General features: G+C 40.6%; 1 protein-coding gene across 1 annotated transcript; it reads left to right on the top strand.

Annotated features, from left to right (window-relative positions):
* The first annotated feature begins 397 nt into the window (after positions 1-397).
* On the top strand, positions 398-10,439 carry CUNH1orf52 (chromosome unknown C1orf52 homolog). Its single transcript, XM_077771077.1, has 3 exons — positions 398-708; positions 1,351-1,549; positions 6,811-10,439. The coding sequence occupies exons 1-3, from the start codon at positions 433-435 to the stop codon at positions 6,882-6,884; spliced, it is 549 nt and encodes a 182-aa protein (XP_077627203.1). The 5' UTR covers positions 398-432; the 3' UTR covers positions 6,885-10,439.
* Positions 10,440-20,261: the final 9,822 nt, after the last annotated feature.

Genomic DNA, 20,261 nt, shown 5'->3' with positions numbered 1-20,261 from the left:
AGTGTTCCAGGACGATTGAGGGAAGCAAGCATACTGAGAGTAATTTTTAAAGAGATGCAGTGCAATCAGAAGAAATCCGGGTGTCTCTGAGCAATGGCTAAGGTGAAGTGGCAGTGAGAAAACAAATTCTTATCTCTTGTCTGCCTTTAAAAAACTTCTTATTGAATGCTGAAAGCTTTGCTGGGACCACTGATTCAGTACCTGCCTCTTCTCAGTGTTCCTCAGAAAGGTGCATACGCAGCCCTTGCTAGGCAACGTGCGCGCCCCGCCTCCAGCCTAAATCCCCGGCCGAGAGGCAGGAACTCAGGGAGGCCGTTAGGGGGCGCAGGCCCCAAACGCCTCTGTGAGACTTGGGGCGGAGCCAACCGTGGGGCGGGCTCTGGAGCAGCTTCCGGCTTCCGGCAGAGCCTACCGTCGTCGCGCGCAGCCGTCATGGCGGCCGAGGAGAAGGACCCCCTGAGCTATTTCGCGGCTTATGGGAGCAGCAGCTCAGGCTCCTCGGGCGAGGAGGATAATAGCGAGCCGGAGGAAACAAGTCGCAGGGCCCCCGATCCTGCGAAGTCGGCGGGAGGCTGTGGGAACAAGGAGGAGAAGCGGCTGCCGGGACCCGACGAACTGTTCCGGAGCGTGACTCGCCCGGCCTTTCTCTACAATCCGCTCAACAAACAGATAGACTGGGAGAGGCACGTCGTTAAGGCTCCTGAGGAGGTGAGGTTCCCGACCCGATTTCCCGGTCGTAGTCCCGGCCACCGCCCCCCCTTCCTCCTGAGCCCTCTCCTGGGGACCGGCAGTCTGTTCCCCCCACACGCAGACACCTTCCTGCGGGTTGCCGCACCGCCCCCTCCCACCTCCAGCCCTGGGGAGCCCGGGCCCCCTTCCCCAGTCTGGTGGGTGTCTGACAGACCCGCAGCCCCCGCCCCCTTGTGAGGAGACCCAACCTCCGCGCTCGGTGCCCCGACCCCGCGCTGCGAGGACTAACGGTGGTGACTCCCCCGCCCCCCCGCTGCAGCTTCTCCCCGAGACCCCTCCCCTTTGACGCCGAAGTGCCTGCGGTGCTGCTTCCAAGACAGTGTCTGCTGCAGCCTCCTGAAGGGGTCAGCCTTGGCGTAGTATCTGTGAGACTGGATTCTTCTTTGGTAATTAAAAGTTATTAGCTTTATTCATATAGGGAACCCTTTGGCTTTTCACTTAACAGTATTGTGATTTTGATGGAAAAAAAAAATGTGTCTTTAAACCTTAAAAAAAAAAATCAGCCTGAACAATAAGCGAACGGCAGGGAGGTGTATGTGCCCACACGGATTGTAGGAACCTCGGTTCGTCACGGTGCGTCTTAATGTGTTTGCTTAACAGCCTCCAAAGGAATTCAAAATCTGGAAGTCAAACTATGTACCACCTCCCGAGACCTACACTACTGAGAAGAAGCCTCCCCCTCCAGAGCTGGATATGGCAATAAAATGGTCTAACATATATGAGGACAATGGTGACGATGCCCCACAGAATGCTAAGAAAGCTAGACTCCTGCCGGAAGGGGAGGAGACCGTGGAATCAGGTAAGGCGAGTCAGACCCCCTGGTAATACCTTTTCGGCCCTTTGATGAATTTTAAAAGGAGGAGACATTTAAGGAGTGAAATTTAAATCTAGCGCTTTACCAAATTATGATGATTATTTTTTGCTGTATTTTTGAGAAAGATCGTATATGTTAGGCTTGGAAGTGAGGTCTCTGAAAGCTCAACTTACTGTGTTTTAGAAAAAGATTGTGTTATTCAGGCTTTGAAGCAAAATCTCTGCTCTCCCAACAGATAGTATGTGTGATTTATGGTGCTTTGTTACTACAGAGCCACTTCTTTCAAGGACTCTTTCTTGTGACTGCAGCTTTGAAGCTCTGAAGGCTTCATTTCATAATAAAGCAATTGCGGTTTAAAGCCAGAATTAGTGTGATAAAGTGAATTTAATTGAGTATCACTATGTGGTAATAGGAAGGTAATGACTTCGTTGACTTGTTTATGATATCGTAATTTCATCTCTTACTTAGAGTGTAACTAACCACAGTAATGTCTGCTTTTACCCAAACCACCCCCCAAATTCCATCCTTCACACTGCAGCTAGTGATCACTTTCTAAAAGTCCTGTCTGATTATGTAACTCACCTGCTTAAAACCCTTCACCAATAGCATAGAGTCACAGCCTTCTGATAGCCCTGCCTTTCTCTCCACCTTTATTTCAAATGGTGCTTTTTTTTTTTATCACTTTAAGATCCTAAAATTGAAAACTGAATAGACTGTGCTATCTTACGGTTCCATGCCTTTCAGTATATGTTGCACATTAGTCTGGAATGTTCTTCCTTCCCTCTTTGGCTGGTAAACTCATTCATCCTTCAAAATCCAGTTCAAAGAAAAAAAAAGTCAACACCCCTCCCTCAAATTATTTGTTCCTCTGTACCTTATATGTGCTAATGCTGTTGATTGCACTTATCATTCTTTATGAGATGATTTGTTCATAAATCTGTCTCCTTTATGAAAAGGAGTTCCTTTACAGTTTGTAGTACATTTTAAATCCTCTGTGGCAGGGCCGCCTGGGTGGCTCAGTCAGTTGAGCATCCAACTTCAGCTCAGGTCATGATCTTATGGGTCTGTGAGTTGGAGCCCCACCTCGGGCTCTGTGCTGACATCTCAGAGTCTGGAGCCTGCTTCGGATTCTGTGTCTCCCTCTCTCTCTCTGCTCCTCCCCCACTGGTGCTCTGTCTCTCTCAAAAATAAACGTTAAAAAAAAATTTTTAAATAAATACTCAGTGGATAATTATTGAATTATACTGAATATTAAGTTATACTAAATTTTTATGAAAGGACATGCCAGTTAAATTTCTGATGGTTTCATGAATCAACATCTACTCAGCTCCTTTTACAACCAGCTAGAGTGTTTTGTTTTAAGAAAAAGGATAACTAACTGGTATTTCTTCCATTTTGATTCTTTTTGACTTTTCCATTTCTTTTACTGATGTTACAATGTAGATTAGAAGTCACTTGGGGTGCCAGGGTGGCTCATTCAGTTANTGTGCTGACAGCCAGTTCAGAGCCTGGAGCCTGTTTCAGATTCGGTATCTCCCTCTGTCTCTGACCCTCCCCTGCTCATGCTGTCGTTCTCTCTCTGTCTGTCTCAGAAATAAATAAAACATTAAAAAAAAAAGTCACTAACGAAGACATATCTTCAGTAAATGGCATCCTTTTAGAGATGCAAAAATGAAGTTGGCATTTTAAAAACCCCATATTATAGTATGGTATTTTATGTAATTAATAAAAACACTTTTGCATAAATTCTGTTTAATCGTTACAACACCTTGTGAAACCACATAGGGAAATGTGGAAATGAGAGCTTCATGTGACTTGTCCACTTTCACAAAATTAGAAAATGTCAAGCTGTAAATTGGTACTTTCACACAATTTTTAGAATTTATTGTCCTTAGCAGGCTAGTACAGAAGTGGTATATGATTCATTATTACTATTTTATAGACAAGGAAACAGTCTCAGATTAAAGAATTGTCCTAAGCAAATTCACCCAGCTAAGAAGAGGCAGAATAAGAAAAATTCAGGGCTTTAAATGGAAATGATGCCTCATTAACTTGGGGTTTAGTCTCTGTGTTTTACAAGCTGTAGTGCTTGTAACTATTTCATAGGAAGAAAGCCCACTAGAGTTGATATTCAAGCAAGGCACCATAGGTCTTTGTTCCTGTATGGAAAAAGTGAGGGTTATATAGCAGGACAAACCGAAAGAATTCTCTTTTTTTCCAGCTTGCTTATTGAGTTCAGATAGGTATGGGAATATTGTAATTCCCATGGATAATGTCTGTTCTTTTATTATGTGATGGTCCTCCGTCAGCAAGTGTATATGTATATAGTATCAACAAAAGAACGCAGTGCTCAGACAGTTGAATCCTGGATCATAAAGTTAAAAGATAATCCTGTGACCTCCTGGCACAGAGCCTGACGAGGGGCTTCATCTCACAAACCATGAGATCATGAACTGAGCTGAGACACTTAACTGACTGAGCTACCTAGGTGCTCAGATCCTGAAATCTGTAGTTTGAACTCTAATGTTGGTTTACCATTTCAGAATCCCATACTGTGTTCACAGAGTCACTAGAAAATTAATCATTTTTTACCTGTATTTTTTTAACTTACAGAATATTTTGTTTAAGAAATTCCATTCTCTTAAATTCTCTGATTTTTAGATTATTATTTTTACGTTTTCTTCTCATTTTTTTAAATGTTTATGTTTGAAAGCGAGAGAGCAGGGGAAGGGTAGAGAGAGAATCCCAAGCAGGCTCTGTGCTGTCAGTGCAGAGCCCAACATGGTGCTGGATCGCACTAACTGAAGTCAGAACCTGAGTGGGGATCACGGAGTTGGTCACTTAACCAACTGGCACCCAGGTGCCCCTTCCTTCTCATTTTTTGCCCTTGGCCTGTTTTTGCCAGTTAACTTTGTCCAGACTTTTAAAAAAAATTTTTTTAATGTTTATTTTTTTAAAAAATTTTAAATGCTTATTTATTATTGGCAGGGAGAGACAGAGTGTGAGAAGGGGAGGGGCAGAGAGAGAGGGAGACACAGAATCCAAAGCAGGCTATAGGCACAGAGCCCACCGTGGGGCTCAAACCCATGACCCATGAGATCATGACCTGAGCCGAAGTTGGACGCCGACTGACTGAGCCACCCAGGTGCCCCAGTTATTTTGAAAGAAAGAGAGAGTGACCGTGTGAGCGGGGAGAGGCAAAGAGAGAGGGAGACACAGAATCTGAAACAGGCTCCAGGCTCCCAGGTGTCAGTCAGCGCAGACCCCAATGCAAGGCTTAAACCCAGGAACCATGAGATAGGACCTTAGACAAAGTCAGACGCTTAACCAAGTAAGCCACCCAGGCACTCTTTTTTCTTTTTTTCTTTTTTTTCTTTTTTTAAGATCTGGAAAGATTCAGAACTCACCAAGTCTTGCTACCTACTTGTGCTTCTTGTTTGGTGATTGTGAAATGCAGATCACCAAGGCTTAGATAGTAATTTTTAGCTTTATTGACATGTACTTAATCGCGAAATCCTAGCTAAAGTACTAATGCTTTTCCTGTTTTGTTTTTTAAAGAATATAGAAAGTTCGTATTAATAAAGTAAACTTATTTACCTGAGGTGGCATGAATTCCATGTTTCTTACTAGTACGTCATCTGTGGGTATTTGGCACAGAGTAGAAACTTACTAATCTTGATAAATCAACATTTTAGGATGGTTTTGTTTGGTTTGTTTTTCCTGTTCTGGTTTTTAAGGCAATGCCTTCTTATGTCACTAGGTGGCATTAGCTCTTCAAATTACTGATAGGAAATTATTTTTGAACCTCAGTAGTTTGTTTTTGTTAATTCAGTAAATTTACTTATATTTGACAGATTAAAAGAAGTGTCTCAGGATCATTTTTTAAATAATATGTCAACAGTAGATTTTATAGCAGAGTTAGAAAGTAATTTCAGTTTTTATACATTGAAAATAATCTCAAGCAATGATGATGATTAAACTCCAATTTAAAAAAACCCAAAGGCGTATTTGAGCTGCGTGTCACATCAGTTGGTTTGTACACTATTTTTGTGTATGTGTGATAAACTAATGATTAAAACTCTGGTTTGTGAATTCCTAGGATGATTCATTGAATTTTATTTTGTCTTACTGCGTATATAAATCCATAAGTGCTTTATGAAATACAGGATAACATTGCCATACTGGGCTTGAAGATGAATGAACATGAATCACCTGCTATTGTTTCTAACTATTCTCCATATCAACAAAGGAGATATTCTGAGTATGGTGCAGTTAGGAGAAGGGAACTGAAGGCTTAAGGTTGTAAATTTATTTCTTCCCGAAGGAGTTTATGGTGTGATATCATCGTCCCCAATTTTTTATTTTTAAAATATTATTTGTTTATTTATTATTCTATTAAGTAAGCTCCACTCCCAACATGGTACTTGAACTCATGAACCCGAGATCAAGAGTTATATGCTGTACTGAATGAGCCAGTCTGGTGCCCTAGCTACCCCAGTTTTTTAATAGGAAGGCCCCTTTCAACATCAAAATATTTTATAGACCACCATATGATAGTTGTTGAACTTTGGGTATCTATTGATTATGAAAGGAAAGTCAAAAATGCAGTGGATTCAGTAATGTGCTTAAAATACATTTATATTTTAAAATTAATTCCTTCTACATTTCATTCTATCTGGATATAGTTCTTAAAGCCACACATTTGTTCAGAGAGAATGTTTCAGTGAAACATCTACCTGTGAGTGCTTTTTAAATTTCAAAATAATACGGGTGGAGGTTGTAAACAGAGAGGGGAGTTGTTCTGTGGGCAGAGAAAGCAGATTGGAAGGGAAAGAACAGTTGATAACCACTTAATAGTGTCATGGTTGGATCGATACTCTTGCTAAAAAGAGTACAACGTATTCCATTTTGAATCTACTCCAAAGTATAGATTATTTAAGTATACACAAGATACAAGTTGTAGAATATATTTAGGAATAACTTTTTTTCAGATCTGATTTTCTCATTTTAAACTATCTTAATACAGCACTAAAAGGTCACTTTGTGAGTTTTGTATAACACTACAATTAAAAAATTTCTTATTTCTACCTGCACTTTAAAATCATAGTTCTAAAAGTTAATTTTTGGTTTTTATTAGGAAACGGAAAGAAACATAAGTTGAAGATCATGATTTTGGTCTAAAGTCAGTGAAATTTTAATACTTTTTTAAAAATTACTGATTGAAACTTTTCCTTTCCTGTTTAAAGATGATGAAAAAGATGAGCATACTTCTAAAAAGCGCAAAGTAGAACCAGGAGAATCTACAAAGAAGAAAAAGTAGAAAATGACAAATCTCAAGAATTTCTGGACTGTGAAACTTGTTGAAATGGTTTTTTTGGGCAGATTAAGTTGATATTTTAAATTATTATGAAACATCTCCATGAAAATATATGTTAATTAATAATAAGTATTGCTGTGGGAACTTTCCACTGTAGAATTCATTTTTTTTATTTAAAACTTTATTTAAAACTCAAGTGGTGATTTGTGATTGTGAAATTGACAACACTTGGAAGCATTCTTGCTATCACAGAATTGGTGACATACTTCGAAAGTTTTGTCACATGTTGACATGCCAATGTTCTATGAACCTTTTATAAAGGAGTATATTTTTAAAGTAAATATATTGTACTGTGAACTTGTAGGGTGCTTTTCAACAGTGTTTGTACAGTGTAAATAGATCATGGAAATAAAATTACTTATTCAATATTGCTATTAATTACATAACATTAACATTTGAATATTTGTCTGTGACAAGTACCCTCTTTGCCATGTGGTGTTTTAATAGTGTTGCCATCTCGGGAGTGCCTCTTGTGTTCCAGGTGCTTTGTGGTGCTTTTTCTCTGCTCTTCAAACAGCCTGGGAAGGCAGGGATTAGTGGCTTCATTTTATAGTAAAGAGAGATTAATTTATTCAAGGTTCCACAGTGAGTGACCAAGGATTTTGTGATTTAACTCAGGATACTTGAACTCCAAAACCATCATATTAAGCCACCTACCCACCACTCAAAATTTAGTTCTCTTGTAAAGGAATTGCCTTGTAGGGTACTCTGTGGTAAGTAGGGAGATCTTCTCCTTCTCTGATTGTATTACCGCACCTTGCCACGTAAGCCTTATATGATGGGTTTTCGTTAATTTCCCTGTTAAATAGTTTGCTGAAGATAAGGATTCTCTATAAAGAATTGCCTGATGTGGCAAATAAAACTACAGGACACACAGTTAACTTTGAATTTTATAGTAACAAATAATGTTTTTACATGTGTAATATTTGGGACAACTTACACTAAAACTTTATCTGAAACTCAGATTTAATTGAGTATCTTGTGTATTATCTGGCAACACAACTTCTATTGTATGGTCTCTACATGGTTCCTATTTTAATGCTTTGCATATAGTCATAAAATCAGCAGGGGGTGGTCAGGAAATGAATAATCTTTGATTTTACTTCTACAGTCCAAAATGCAGTGTGCTTATTTGTAGCATTTTAAACTATAAAAAGGAGAGGTTATCAATCATTACATGATTCTTACTGCCTTTAAGAGCCAAGACTTAATTACAGGACACTGCACATGTAGTGTATGAGAAAAAGACATCAGTCTTTGAGTTTAAAAAATATCCCAAGTCCAGTTGTTTTTCTCGATACTGGAAACCAGTATTTGAAAAACTGTAAAATTCATTTAGTTAGAACATGGATCAAGTAGATTAAAATCTGTAAAAGTCATTATAAATGATGATGCTAGCCATGGTGTTTTGTGGAATGAGGAAAGACCATATCAGTATGATGTCTTCAGTAGATCTCAGACTTAACAAAAACTGTATAGCTGCTTATTCTCTAGGTTTATAGCTATATGATTCCCAAAATTGAAGTAATTCGTAAAGCAAGAGGTTTTTTGTTTAAAGCTTTTCCATATGGACAATTTGGAGGGCTGTGGTATTATATTAAGGAATGACATCAAGTGAGAAAGCATGACTCCAGTGTGACACCAAACCAAACAAATAGAATTACAAATTTGAGGCTGTGATTCCCAAATCTGGGGAAGTTTGTAGTCTGGATACATGTATTAGTGAAGCAGATATCTCAAGAAGCTACTGACATATTACAAGATTAAAAAACCAGCATGAAGGCACACCTCGTACAAAAACAAAACCAGCAAGCCACTGTCTGGAAATCTAACCTCTTTTTATCACCCATTGGTTCAACTCCCAGCTTATATTGATTAGTTTATGACGACAAACTAGATCACTAGATCAGTCCCTAGTGGTGCTTTGAGACCCCCTTCTAGGTAACAGAATGAGGGTGGCAGGGAGGAATAAATACCACATTTTTGGAAAAGGGATTGATACCTTAGGACAAGTAGTGGCTACACTTGTGAGATCATTAAGTACCTGCTGGGAGATGTCTACCTATGTGAGTACAGGTCAAGGTAGTTTTAATTTAGGAAGAAGGCTAAATGTTTTGGAGCAGTCCGAATCTGCCATTTGGGTTTCATTGGGTTTCTTTTCAGTATATAGCCAAAAACGGGAAAGGGGTCTCTATCCAATCTGTTTCTCTTTTAGAGAATCAAGTCACTTAATATTCCTGACTGTTTCCTCATCTATAAGGAAATTAAGCCACATCAGGGATAAATGGCAAGTGTGAATAGCATTATGGGATTTTGTGGAAAACATTCTAACTGGAATTGAACATTATTGAGAAAAATTGACACTGCGTTTTAGCCATTAAAAGACAAATACTACCTAAACTTACTTGCAAACTTGCAACTTCCTAGTTTAAACGCTTAATGCTGTGTAGTGCTTTTGAGTTCACAAAACTTCATCACATAGCATTTTATTTTCCAAGAGCCTAATGAGGTAGATTTTCTCATTTCCAAATTAGGGAAACTAAAGAAACAGACCCAGCCAGCTAAAGCAATCTACCCACGAATATGCTTAGTTAGCTTCAGAATCTGCAATCCCATTCCACGTAAGATTTATGGAGTACCTGTTGGTGCAAAGCGTTGTGTTAGGAACAAAGGATCCATCTTTATCTAAGCAAAGTCACGGTAGCCATTAGGAAAAGGGACATGCAGGGACTGAGTCCGACCAGTTGCAGTAATTCAGTAGAGTGGTAAGGATCTGCTTAAACTAAGGTGTCCGGAGAAGAGACAGGGATGTGAGGAACTAATAGCTGCTCGGTTGGATATAAAGGCAGCCAACTATACATATATTTAATTAAAATATAAATGGGCTAATGCAGGTTTGAACATGACCTATATATAAAACCTGTTGCCATACCACACGAAGCCCTACTAGAGATATTTTTAAAACAATTATTTTTACAGGTATCTGAACTCAGCAACTTTGAATAAGTCAAATTTTTGACTACTTAAAACCATAGCTGGACTTTAAAGTGTATCATTGGTGGTATTTTTGATGTTAGTGTTCTTGTGTCCATATTCACTGTTATTTCACTACTCCCTTATCACTTAGCACAGAAGTTCCAGACATTCTTAGGAAAAAAATGTCAAATTCCCAGCAAGTGTTTTGGACTTTTCATTAAATTCTAAAGCGTTCTCTTTTCTCCTTTACATAGTTTTCCCGATTTGAAGCATGGCATTGCATTGTAATTCAAAAAAAAAAAAACAAAAAAAAACCGAGAAGCATTTATTTGTATGTATAGTCCACAGAAGAGGGACTCTGCCTGTTCATTGACTAGAACAATGCCTGACACATAGAAGGCACTCGATATAACTCCTAATTGGTGATGGTGAACTGAATGTTTCCCCTCTGGTTTAGGGGTGCTCCTCCAGAGGCTTGTGTTTCCAGTTATATGGGCCAATAAATGTTAACAATTTAAACCAGTTTGAGTTCAGTTTTGTCATTTTCCATCCAAACTATCGTAATGTGAAACTCCTTTTCCTCCCTTGGTTTCTTATAAGGTCCCATGTTATTCTGGTTCTCTGTTCTCCCTGGCTGCTCCACTTCCAATTGCCCTCGAATGCCAGTGTGGCCTATGCTGTTGCCTTCTCATTCTCTACATTGGTTATGACGATTTCAGCCAAGTTCACGGCTACCATATCAGTGACACGATGATGGTTCCCTACACTATATGGTATGTCAGAATGTTCTTATAAAACCCTAGGTTTCTGTATCCAATTGTACTTCTCGGCTTGAGTCTCAGAGGCCGCTCACATTACGTATGTCCAAAACCAAACACATCGTGTCAAAACCCATACCACCTCCTATATTTTGTTTCTGATTAATAGAGTCCCCATCAACCCAAAACTCTGCCCTCTGCCTCACATGGGTTTAGTTACTAAATCCTAAGGGTTCTCTCCCCTCATTCTCACAAACTTACTAAGCCCCCTCTAATGAGTCATTTATTTGCAGCTATGCTAGTTGCAAAGTTCTGTGTGTTCAGTTGCACCATTTGCTTAGCCTGGCCTTTCTCATTCTACTTAGTGAACTCCCTCTTATCCTCCAAGATAAGAATCCAGGTACGTATTCCCTCTCCTGTGCACCTTGTTCTTTATCTCTGCTTCTGCACCTGTCCATTGCTCTGCCCTATGCTCAGCACCAAATAGCCGATATTAGCTGAGTGCTTAATGAAACCAGCAACAAAAGGGTTAATGGGACTACTCACAGCTGCAGACTAATAAGTGCAGCTGCAACTTTTTACCCAGACTTTCTTCATACCCCTTCAAATCTTTCTGACACTCCTTCAAGAGGTGGATTGGAGGCTTGCCCTCCAGTCTCCTGTTTGGCTGTCTGTCAAATAAGCCCCCTCCTTGCTGCAAACTCAGTGTCTCAGCGATTGTCTTTGCTGTGAATTGGGTGGATGAACTTGGATTTGATTGCATTACTATGTGCCAGGCATTGTTCTTGGGGCTTTACATGTATTAACTCATTTAATTTGATGAGGTAGGTGCTATTACTAGCTCTACATAACCCCGGGGAGAAAACTGAGGTACAGAGAGGTTAAGTGGTTTGTTTGCTCCAGGTGGTGGAGCTGGGACAACAGGGTGTCTGGCTCCAGACCGAGCACACTCCTTTGGCCACACTGGAAGGCAGGAAGGAGCGCCTGAATGAACCCATAGCTTGATTTATTAATTTGTATTTGTTTCATTCAAAGGATGACTTACCCCTAGAAGGCACTCAGAATACAAATATTTGGAGAATTAATGAATCCCAAACCAGTTCACTAACCAGAGGCAAAGCATTTGCTTAACGCTATGGAAAGTCAATAAGTACATGTTTTAGGAAGATTAATGCCTATTTCAATGACTTATAATACCTTATTTATCACATATTTGGAGTATTTTAATTGAAAGCCTTAAAGCAATACAGCTGAGGAGATATCCTTTCCCCTCCAAAAAGTTTTTAGCTTTTCAGCTCTTTTTCAGTCTACATTCTTTTAAGCAAAGTGAAATAGTTTTAAGTCATAAGTGCTGCCTCATATATTTTTTCTAACCTTTCAAACGATGGCTTGAGTTTAGAATCATAGCACCAAGGCGTGGGAAGGCCTCCAGAGGCCCTCTGGTACAGCCTTGCCGGAATATAGGACTGTCTTCTCTGTGATCTTTGTCTCTCATTTCTAGGTTCACAGATGAGCCCACAAAATGACAGGTTTACAGGCTGGATTTGAAAAGCCACTTCCTTTGTGTCTGTAATATTTTGGTTCTCAGGGTCTGGAACTCTTGTTTCTTTCCCTGTGTTTACCATTTTCTGAAAAAGAAAAAAACAGCAATTGGTGCATATTATTGAAGTAAAAGTACAGCTCTGTTCCTGGCATAATTACCTGTCTTTGTTCCTACGTGGGCCCAAAATTCCAGCAACCTTCCCTAGCACGCTGGGGAGTCTGCATTAACATTTTAAATTTAGAAGTCCTGACAGAAACTGCAACGGAATAACAAAACAATCACTTCCAGCTAAGGAGGGGACTTGCCTGCAAGCAGAGTTATAAGCAAGCCAACTCAGAATTAACTCTGCTGAGCCTCATATGCCAGGAGGAACTCAAGATCCTTTTGCTACTTTTTGCTAGCTTTCAGTTTGGGGACACACACACACACACACACACACACACACACACACACGATGTCCAGAGAACCTTCCTCTCCTCTTTTTACCAATCTCTGCCTCAGCCCTTCCCCTCCAACCCTCTCCTCAAGGACAAAAAGTGGCCTACAAGCCTTAGTAGTAAAATTTCTTCCATAACATCTGACGTCCACATGTCCAGTATATGAGGCATAAACTCTTCATTTTTTTTCTTTTAATTTAGACTTAATTACTTGCGCTCCAAATCCTGCCTGTCCCTGCATCCCTCCATACCAAACTAATTAGAACAATGATCTGAGCCATCCATGGCTACAGATCTGTTAAAGCCTGTTATTGAGGTTAACAGATGAGAGAGTTAATTTCTCTAGATGGCTCCACAGTTGGTGAAGAAAGATAACAAGGCTTTATATTAGTAGAGGGCTTTTGAGCTTTCAAACTGTTTTTTCTCAACACCAAGCTGCCACCCAGGAGAAGAGCTTACTCTGGGGTTCCAGCCTGTCTGGAGGTAAGTGACTTAACTCAGAACTGAAGCACTTGGAATTCACAACTACTTGTGAAAGAGGGCCTCTCCCCACCCCACTGCTTCAACTGTGTAGAAAAGGTTTTGATGCTTTTTTAAAAAGAAATAGCATTGCCAGGTAGTAGCCTCTGGTGCCAGCTTGGAGCTGTTGACTTAAACCTTAAACACTAAGCGGCTTTTTCTAGATGATTAGACCAGGCGGGGCTCTGTATATTTTTAACTTAAATTCACCCAGTCACTTTGGCTAATTATAAATTGCCCAGGTTTTTCTATTCTTTTTCCACATTTGTTTCCCCTGTAACAGTAGCAAGGCTATCCTATGTCAGTCTTACTGGGTAGCTAAACTGGGTTCTTAATGTAATCTTTCTGCCCTAGAGGGTTTTTTTAGATCACATAGACTAGTGTTGAATTTTCTTTTTTTTTTTAAAGCCTGAGAGAGTTCGTTGAAAAAGGATTAAATTTTCTTAGCATTACCATGATTTCAATTAATTTTTCCAACAGAGACTTGTGAAAATGTGATAAAAAGTGATGGGGAACAGGTTTTTCAATTGCCTCATCTAAGTGCCAAAGGTCAGAAACAAAATCCTTACTCCCAGAAGCACAGAAAACAAAAGCTTACATGTTTTCTTTACTACAAATATATTTTGTCTTTTTCAAGGACAGGATCAATGGTTACACCAAAAATACAATAACAGTTGATTATATTCAAGTCACATTGTTCCAATCAATTCTCATAACATTGTTTATAATAGTAATGTTCATTCAAAAACATTTCTTTTTAAAAATTTTATTATTTTTTTTAATGTTTATTTATTACTAAGACAGAGCACAATGGGGGGGAGCGGGGGAGAGGAGAGCAGAGTGAGAGAGGGAGACATAGAATCTGAAGGAGGCTCCAGGCTCTTATCTGTCAGCACAGAGCCTGATGTTGAACTCATTAACCATCAAATCATGACCTCAGCTGACGTCTGATGCCTAACTGACTGAGCCGCCCAGGTGCCTCTGTTCATTCAAAAACATTTCTGATTATGAAAATGATACATGCTCATTGTGGAAGCTCTGGGAAAGAAATACAATGAAATAAGAAAATAGAAATCACTTTTAGCAGAGACGTTCACTGGTAACATTTTGGTACAGAATATTAGAGAGCTTTTTTCTATGCATATATGCACATATTCTAAACAACGTAGATATTCCATATTTTCACATTAAGCACTATCAATTCCGTTAAGAATTCCTCAAAAACATTTTTATTTTCACTTACCTAGTGGACATTAAAATTATTTCCCTATTTTTCACCACTATAAACACTAGGATGACTATCCTATAGTTAAGTATTTGGTTGTAGAATTTGATTATAGAACTGCTTTTGTAAGAGTCATATGGAAAGTTGATCTAGTTTCCTTGACTTAATGCTCTCAACTTCTTGAGACCACATTTCAACAAATATTTTACAAGTTTTTGTACATCTCCTCGAGCTCCTACACGTTAAGTCCCTTGCCAAAAGCCAGCTCTTTTTCCTAATATGTCCTCTTTTTAGCAGCTCTGAAACACCACGTTCCTTTTTAGACTGCTCCAAAAAGCTACTCAGATTCCGAAAAGCTACTCACCAGGGCTCAAACTGAGAACCTGGTTATTTTGCCTTCAGCAAAAGGAATTTGTGGCCACCCTGAACTAAAGGCAGATTTAGAACTGGAAAGAGGACTGAGCAGGAGGAAAAAATCATAGAGCCCACTGGGCTTGCCCCCCGCCCCACCTCCACATCACTGACGCTGTAATTGCAATGAACAGAGACGGACCTTAGGTGGAGCCAAAGGGTCCTGGAGAAACGCCCTCCGCGATCAGGCAGGCCTGGCGTGCCTCTGGGTCCCCGCAGCAGCTGGCTGGGAGGCGGCCAGAGCCGGCCAACCCAGAAGGGCAGAGTGCCAGGGAGCACCGCCTCTCGAAGAAAGGGAAGAAAAAAATGCCTCCTTATCATGGTTTGTGGAATTGGGGAAATTCCACAGCCAGAGCCCCCAGGAAAGCTTTACCAGAGGCTTACAAAGCAGGCTCCCAAGAGAGGAGCTCCCTGGGAGAGGTGACATTATCCTCACTCTCATCTGGTCACTTAATCACACTTCTATTGTTACCTCACTGCTGGGCATATCTTTTCCTCCTAACTGGATTTGGAGCTGCTGGAGAGTCCTCAGGGCCTTACATTTCTGGTGGAACAAGCGCCCAGCCCCAGCCCAAAGCAATAAAGTTAGAAGTTGTTTAATACCTAATTGCACACATGAACCAATACTTAGCATCTTAGAGCAGATGCGTTTTCAGGTCTTTTCCTGCCTATTTTTAATACATTTTTTAAAATGTTTATCTATTTTTTTTAATTTTTTAAAATGTTTTATTTATTTCTAGGAGAGAAAGAGAGAGACAGCATGAGCAGGGGAGGGTCAGAGAGAGAGGGAGTCACAGACTGAAACAGGCTCCAGGCTCTGAGCTGGCTGTCAGCACAGAGCCCGACGCGGGACTCGAATCCACGAACCGCGAGATCATGACCTAAGCGAAAGTCGGACGCTTAACCGACTAAGCCACCCAGGCGCCCCAATGTTTATCTATTTTTGAGAAAAAGAGAGCAAGCGGGTAGGTGCAGAGACGAAGCAGCAGACAGCAGAGAGCTGTGCTGACAGCAGAGAGCCCGATGCAGGGCTCGAACTCACATACCATGAGATCATAACCTGAGCCAAAGTCGGATGTTCAACCAACTCAGCCACCCAGGCACCCCTTCCTGCCTATTTTTGATGGGGGGCTGAGCAAACTAACCTGGTCCTGAAAAGAGGACCAGGAAAGAACGGTTCACCAAGGCCTTTATTTCCCTGGGCTGGTCCTGAGAAAGCGAACCAAGCGCGATTCTGATTCCTGTACCTCAGTTAATCCAAAGACTGATAGCCTTCAATTAACTGAGGATCCTCTCCCACTTACTCAATTTTAAGGGAAAGAAATAAGAAAACAATAGAGATTTTTATTTTCTAAAAAATAAGTAAAACCATTTTCTCGGTGTTGGCCAGGGACTAGGTATGAATCCAACCCAGTCTGCTAAACCTTCCCCATCAATGTCTCCGGAAATATGTTCCAAGAAAACTGCTTGCAGATGCTCTAGGAAAAGGTTTCCATAGACAAAGTCTAGGATTCTTCCCTTCTAGGTATCCACAATGAGCATGAGAGTTACAAAGGTTCTTAGGAGTTATTCAGTTAAGAAGCCTCTGCCTTCTCTACCCCAGAGTCTCAAACTTACCAGAGCACAGAATTCTTTGGAAGAGCAGCTGGTAACACTTTATGGAATGAACTTGGAGACATGCTGCTCTCCACCGGGTAGAATGACAGTATTCATTTGGGTTTACTGTTGGGGGCGGGGTGATCATTGATTATTCAAGAAGTAAATTATTTTTCAAACTAATTGTAGAATCAGATTTTTTAAAAATGTTTTTTGTTTATTTCTGAGAGAGAGACAGACACCATGAGCAGGGGAGGGTCAGAGAGAAGGAGATACAGAATCCAAAACAGGCTCCAGGCTCTGAGCTGGCTGTCAGCACAGAGCCCGACGCGGGGCTCGAACCCACAAACCGTGGGATCACGACTTGAGCTGAAGTCAGACGCTCAACTGACTGAGCCACCCAGGTGCCCCAGAATCAGATATTTTTAAGAGACATGCAGGTTAACGCTACTAAGGGATACTATTTCTCACTAAGTAGATTAGAAAAATTACACTTGACAATACACCCTGGTAAGGATATGAGGACACAGCATGCTCATACAATGCATGTAGGCGTGCAAAGTGATCTAAACCTTATGGTGAGCAATTTGGAAAAAGCTACAGAAATGACGAAGATAGTCTACGGCCATACCACCCTGAACGCGCCCAATCTCGTCTGATCTCAGAAGCTAAGCAGGGTCGGGCCTGGTTAGTACTTGGATGGGAGAAATGATGAAGATATTTACCTGCTGACCCAGCATTCTCACTTCTGGGAATTTATCCTTTAGGTANATATATAAGCAGTATAATATATGTACAAGGTTATTTGTTGAAACATTACTTATAATAGCAAAATATGGGAATGAATTCAAATGGCATGGGGGACTGGTTAAATAACTATGGCTTATACACACAATGGAATAGTATTCAGTAGCAAAAATAAGTTTGCTGGACGGATATGGAAAGAGAGCCAGCATATACTATAAAATGCAGGAGGTAAATTTATTTTATATAAAATAGATTTAAAAAGAACATATATATATTTATGTATAAAAATATATATAATAGTATATAATATATAATGACCCTATACATATATATACACACACATATATATATGTATATATAATGCTACTGTTTACTTTTTGTGTAAGAAAGGGGATGATAAGAAAATATCTTCACCAAACAATGGAATGTTATTCAGCACTAAAAATAAAATGAATGAGCTATCAAGCCATCAAGATATGGAAAAAATTCAAGTGCATAAATGAAGGAAGTCAATCTGAAAAGGCTGTATATACTGTATGATTCCAGTTGTTTGACATTTCTGGCAAAGGCAAAGCTCTGGAAACAGTAAAAAGACCAGTGGTTGCCAGAAGTTGGAGTGAGTGGGAGGGATGAATAAGTGGAACACAGGGAACTTTTCGGGCAGTGCAAATACTCTGTATCCTGTGATGTTGGATACATGCCATTACACATTTGCCCAAACCCATAATGTACGACACCAAGAGTGACCTGGGATGTAAACTATGGACTCTGGGGGATTAAGTTGTGTCGATGTAGCTTCATCAGTTGTAATAAATGTACTACTCTGGTGGGGGACATCGATAAATGGGAGGGTTATGGGTGTAGGGGGGCAGGGGGCATATGGGAAGAATCCGTGCCTTTCCGAAATTTTATTGTGAACTTGAACCTACTTTTTAAAAAGTCCTCTAAAAATATATGGAATCATATTTGCTTGTGTTTGAGGTAGTACCGTAATGACACAGAAGAAACCAATATAAGTAGTGCCCTGTAGAGGACAGGGGACATTTAGTATAAGTAGTGACAATGTTGAACTTTATCGAAGCCCTGTGCTCCAGAAAACCGTGAAGGCTAAGCAATCCCCCAACCCTTTTGTGTCCTGGGAAATAGCAAAGGACCCTCCTCCTGTCTGAAATAAGACCCATTTCATCCTTCCTCCCATGAGACTCCTGTGGCTAATTCCCTTGTTAACATGCTCTTCCCTTCTCTTTGAGACATCCCTCTTTACCGAACACTCTCCCTATTCTAAGAGCCAGAATGAACTTATCTCCTTAATTATCCAGTGCCTCTTCACAATGAGCATGGGGACAGAGGTCAAAGACGTCTTGGGGTAAACCTTTTTATGTCATTTTGATGCTCAAACCATGCGACTGCATTGCCCACTTGAAAAAAAAATTTAATTTAAAATACAAAACAGGCAAAAGATACTTTTGATAAACTAGCACTGTTAAAGAATACCTCAGTCTACGGCACCTGGGTGGTGGAGTCCATTAAGCTTCCGACTTTGGCTCAGGTCATGATCTCATGGCTCGTAAATTCAAGCCCCACATCGGGCTCTGTGCTGACAGCTCGGGCCAGCTTCAGATTCCGTGTTTCCCTCTCTGTGCTCCTCCCCTGTTCGTGCTCTCACTGTGTCTCAAAAACAAATATTTCGAAATGTAAACCAAAAACAAACAAACAAACAAAACCCCTCGGTCTGGCATCCCCGTTCACTAATTCCGGGATAGAAGTATGTCCTGCTCTTCAGCCTTCAGCCAATGAGGTTCCAGCTCGCTGACACTTTGCAGGCTTTTCTTTCCTTATAAGTACACTTGTAACGAAAGAACGTGGAGAGAAAGGAAAAAGAGGAAAAAGGCAGGAAGTCACTCTGCCCTCTCCTGCATAGGTTTTGAACCTGTGGTTGATAAAATTCCTTAGTTTGAACTCACAGTCTTTCCTCCTACCACAGAAACAACAAAAAGAGTGATTTTCTCTTTTTCTCCTCCACATATTCCTGTCCTTTAGGTCTTCCTTCTCCTTCCTCCTTCAGTTCTCATTAATGTTTTAGGAGCCTGAGCTACATGTCCCTCGTGCGTAGTCACTTCCCCCAGCTGCTGGCTGCAACTTGGATGTGGTGGCCTCACTTTGGTGACAAGTTATGGGACAGGGCACTGCAATTCCCTGGAAGGAACCTAGATCACTGGGTGACCAGAAGGAGCAAAGCCTCCCCGGAGACCTGGACTGTTCATACGAAAACTGTTACATGAGAGGAAAAAGCAGCATCTTTTATAAACCATTATATGGCTTAACTGTATTCAAAGGGACGCAGTTTCTTTTCAAGGGAATTGAAAGGGTTCCATTAGATAATCTCTACGAAGCCTCCCAGTGCTAATTTATGTGAATCAAAGCCGAATTTTGCCCCCTTAAAGGGTCAGAAAGGCTTTGAACTAAGCTGTGTTTATAGAGCCTATCATCACGCACAGCTGAGATGCGTTTGCTACTCTATCGCCTAATGGATAAGACCCGAACTTTGTGTTCAGCCCTCAGAAACCCAGTTCCCGGCCTTGCTTCTTACCACCTATGGCCTTGGGCAAATTGCCGAGGCAGTTTGAATCTCACTTCCTTATCTATAAAATTCAGATAATGTTAGGAACGGTTTCACTATGTGAGAGAATCCAGGAGACGTTCTTGGCTAATTATAAACATTCAATAAATTGTAGTTGTTTTTTATCATTGTTGTTATCATGACCTTTGTTAAGAAAATACACCTCAACTATCATAATTTTGCACGGGCAAATCTTATCCAAATTCTGATTATCTGCTTTCTGTCATCACTTTAAAGAAATAATGGACAAAAAAGCATGGCCACAGATTGCAATCACTGTGAAGAGAGAGGTGAATGGCTGTGGTAGGGGCATCTACTGTTTGCCTAATGTGTGGTTCTCCCCTGTTTCCTGGGAGTATGGGAGCCTAGACTTCCCAGCCGTTTTTGAAGTTAGGCAAGACATCATGACTAGTTCTCGTCAAGGGGCAGTGAGTCAAAGTGGTGCATATAACATCTGGTGTAAGGTCTTTCAGAGCATATGGAATTCC

The sequence above is a fragment of the Crocuta crocuta genome, unplaced genomic scaffold, assembly GCF_008692635.1.
Source record: "Crocuta crocuta isolate KB4526 unplaced genomic scaffold, BGI_CrCroc_1.0 scaffold125, whole genome shotgun sequence".
NCBI classification, from domain to species: domain Eukaryota; kingdom Metazoa; phylum Chordata; class Mammalia; order Carnivora; family Hyaenidae; genus Crocuta; species Crocuta crocuta.
This window is presented reverse-complemented; position numbering and strand designations above follow the sequence as displayed.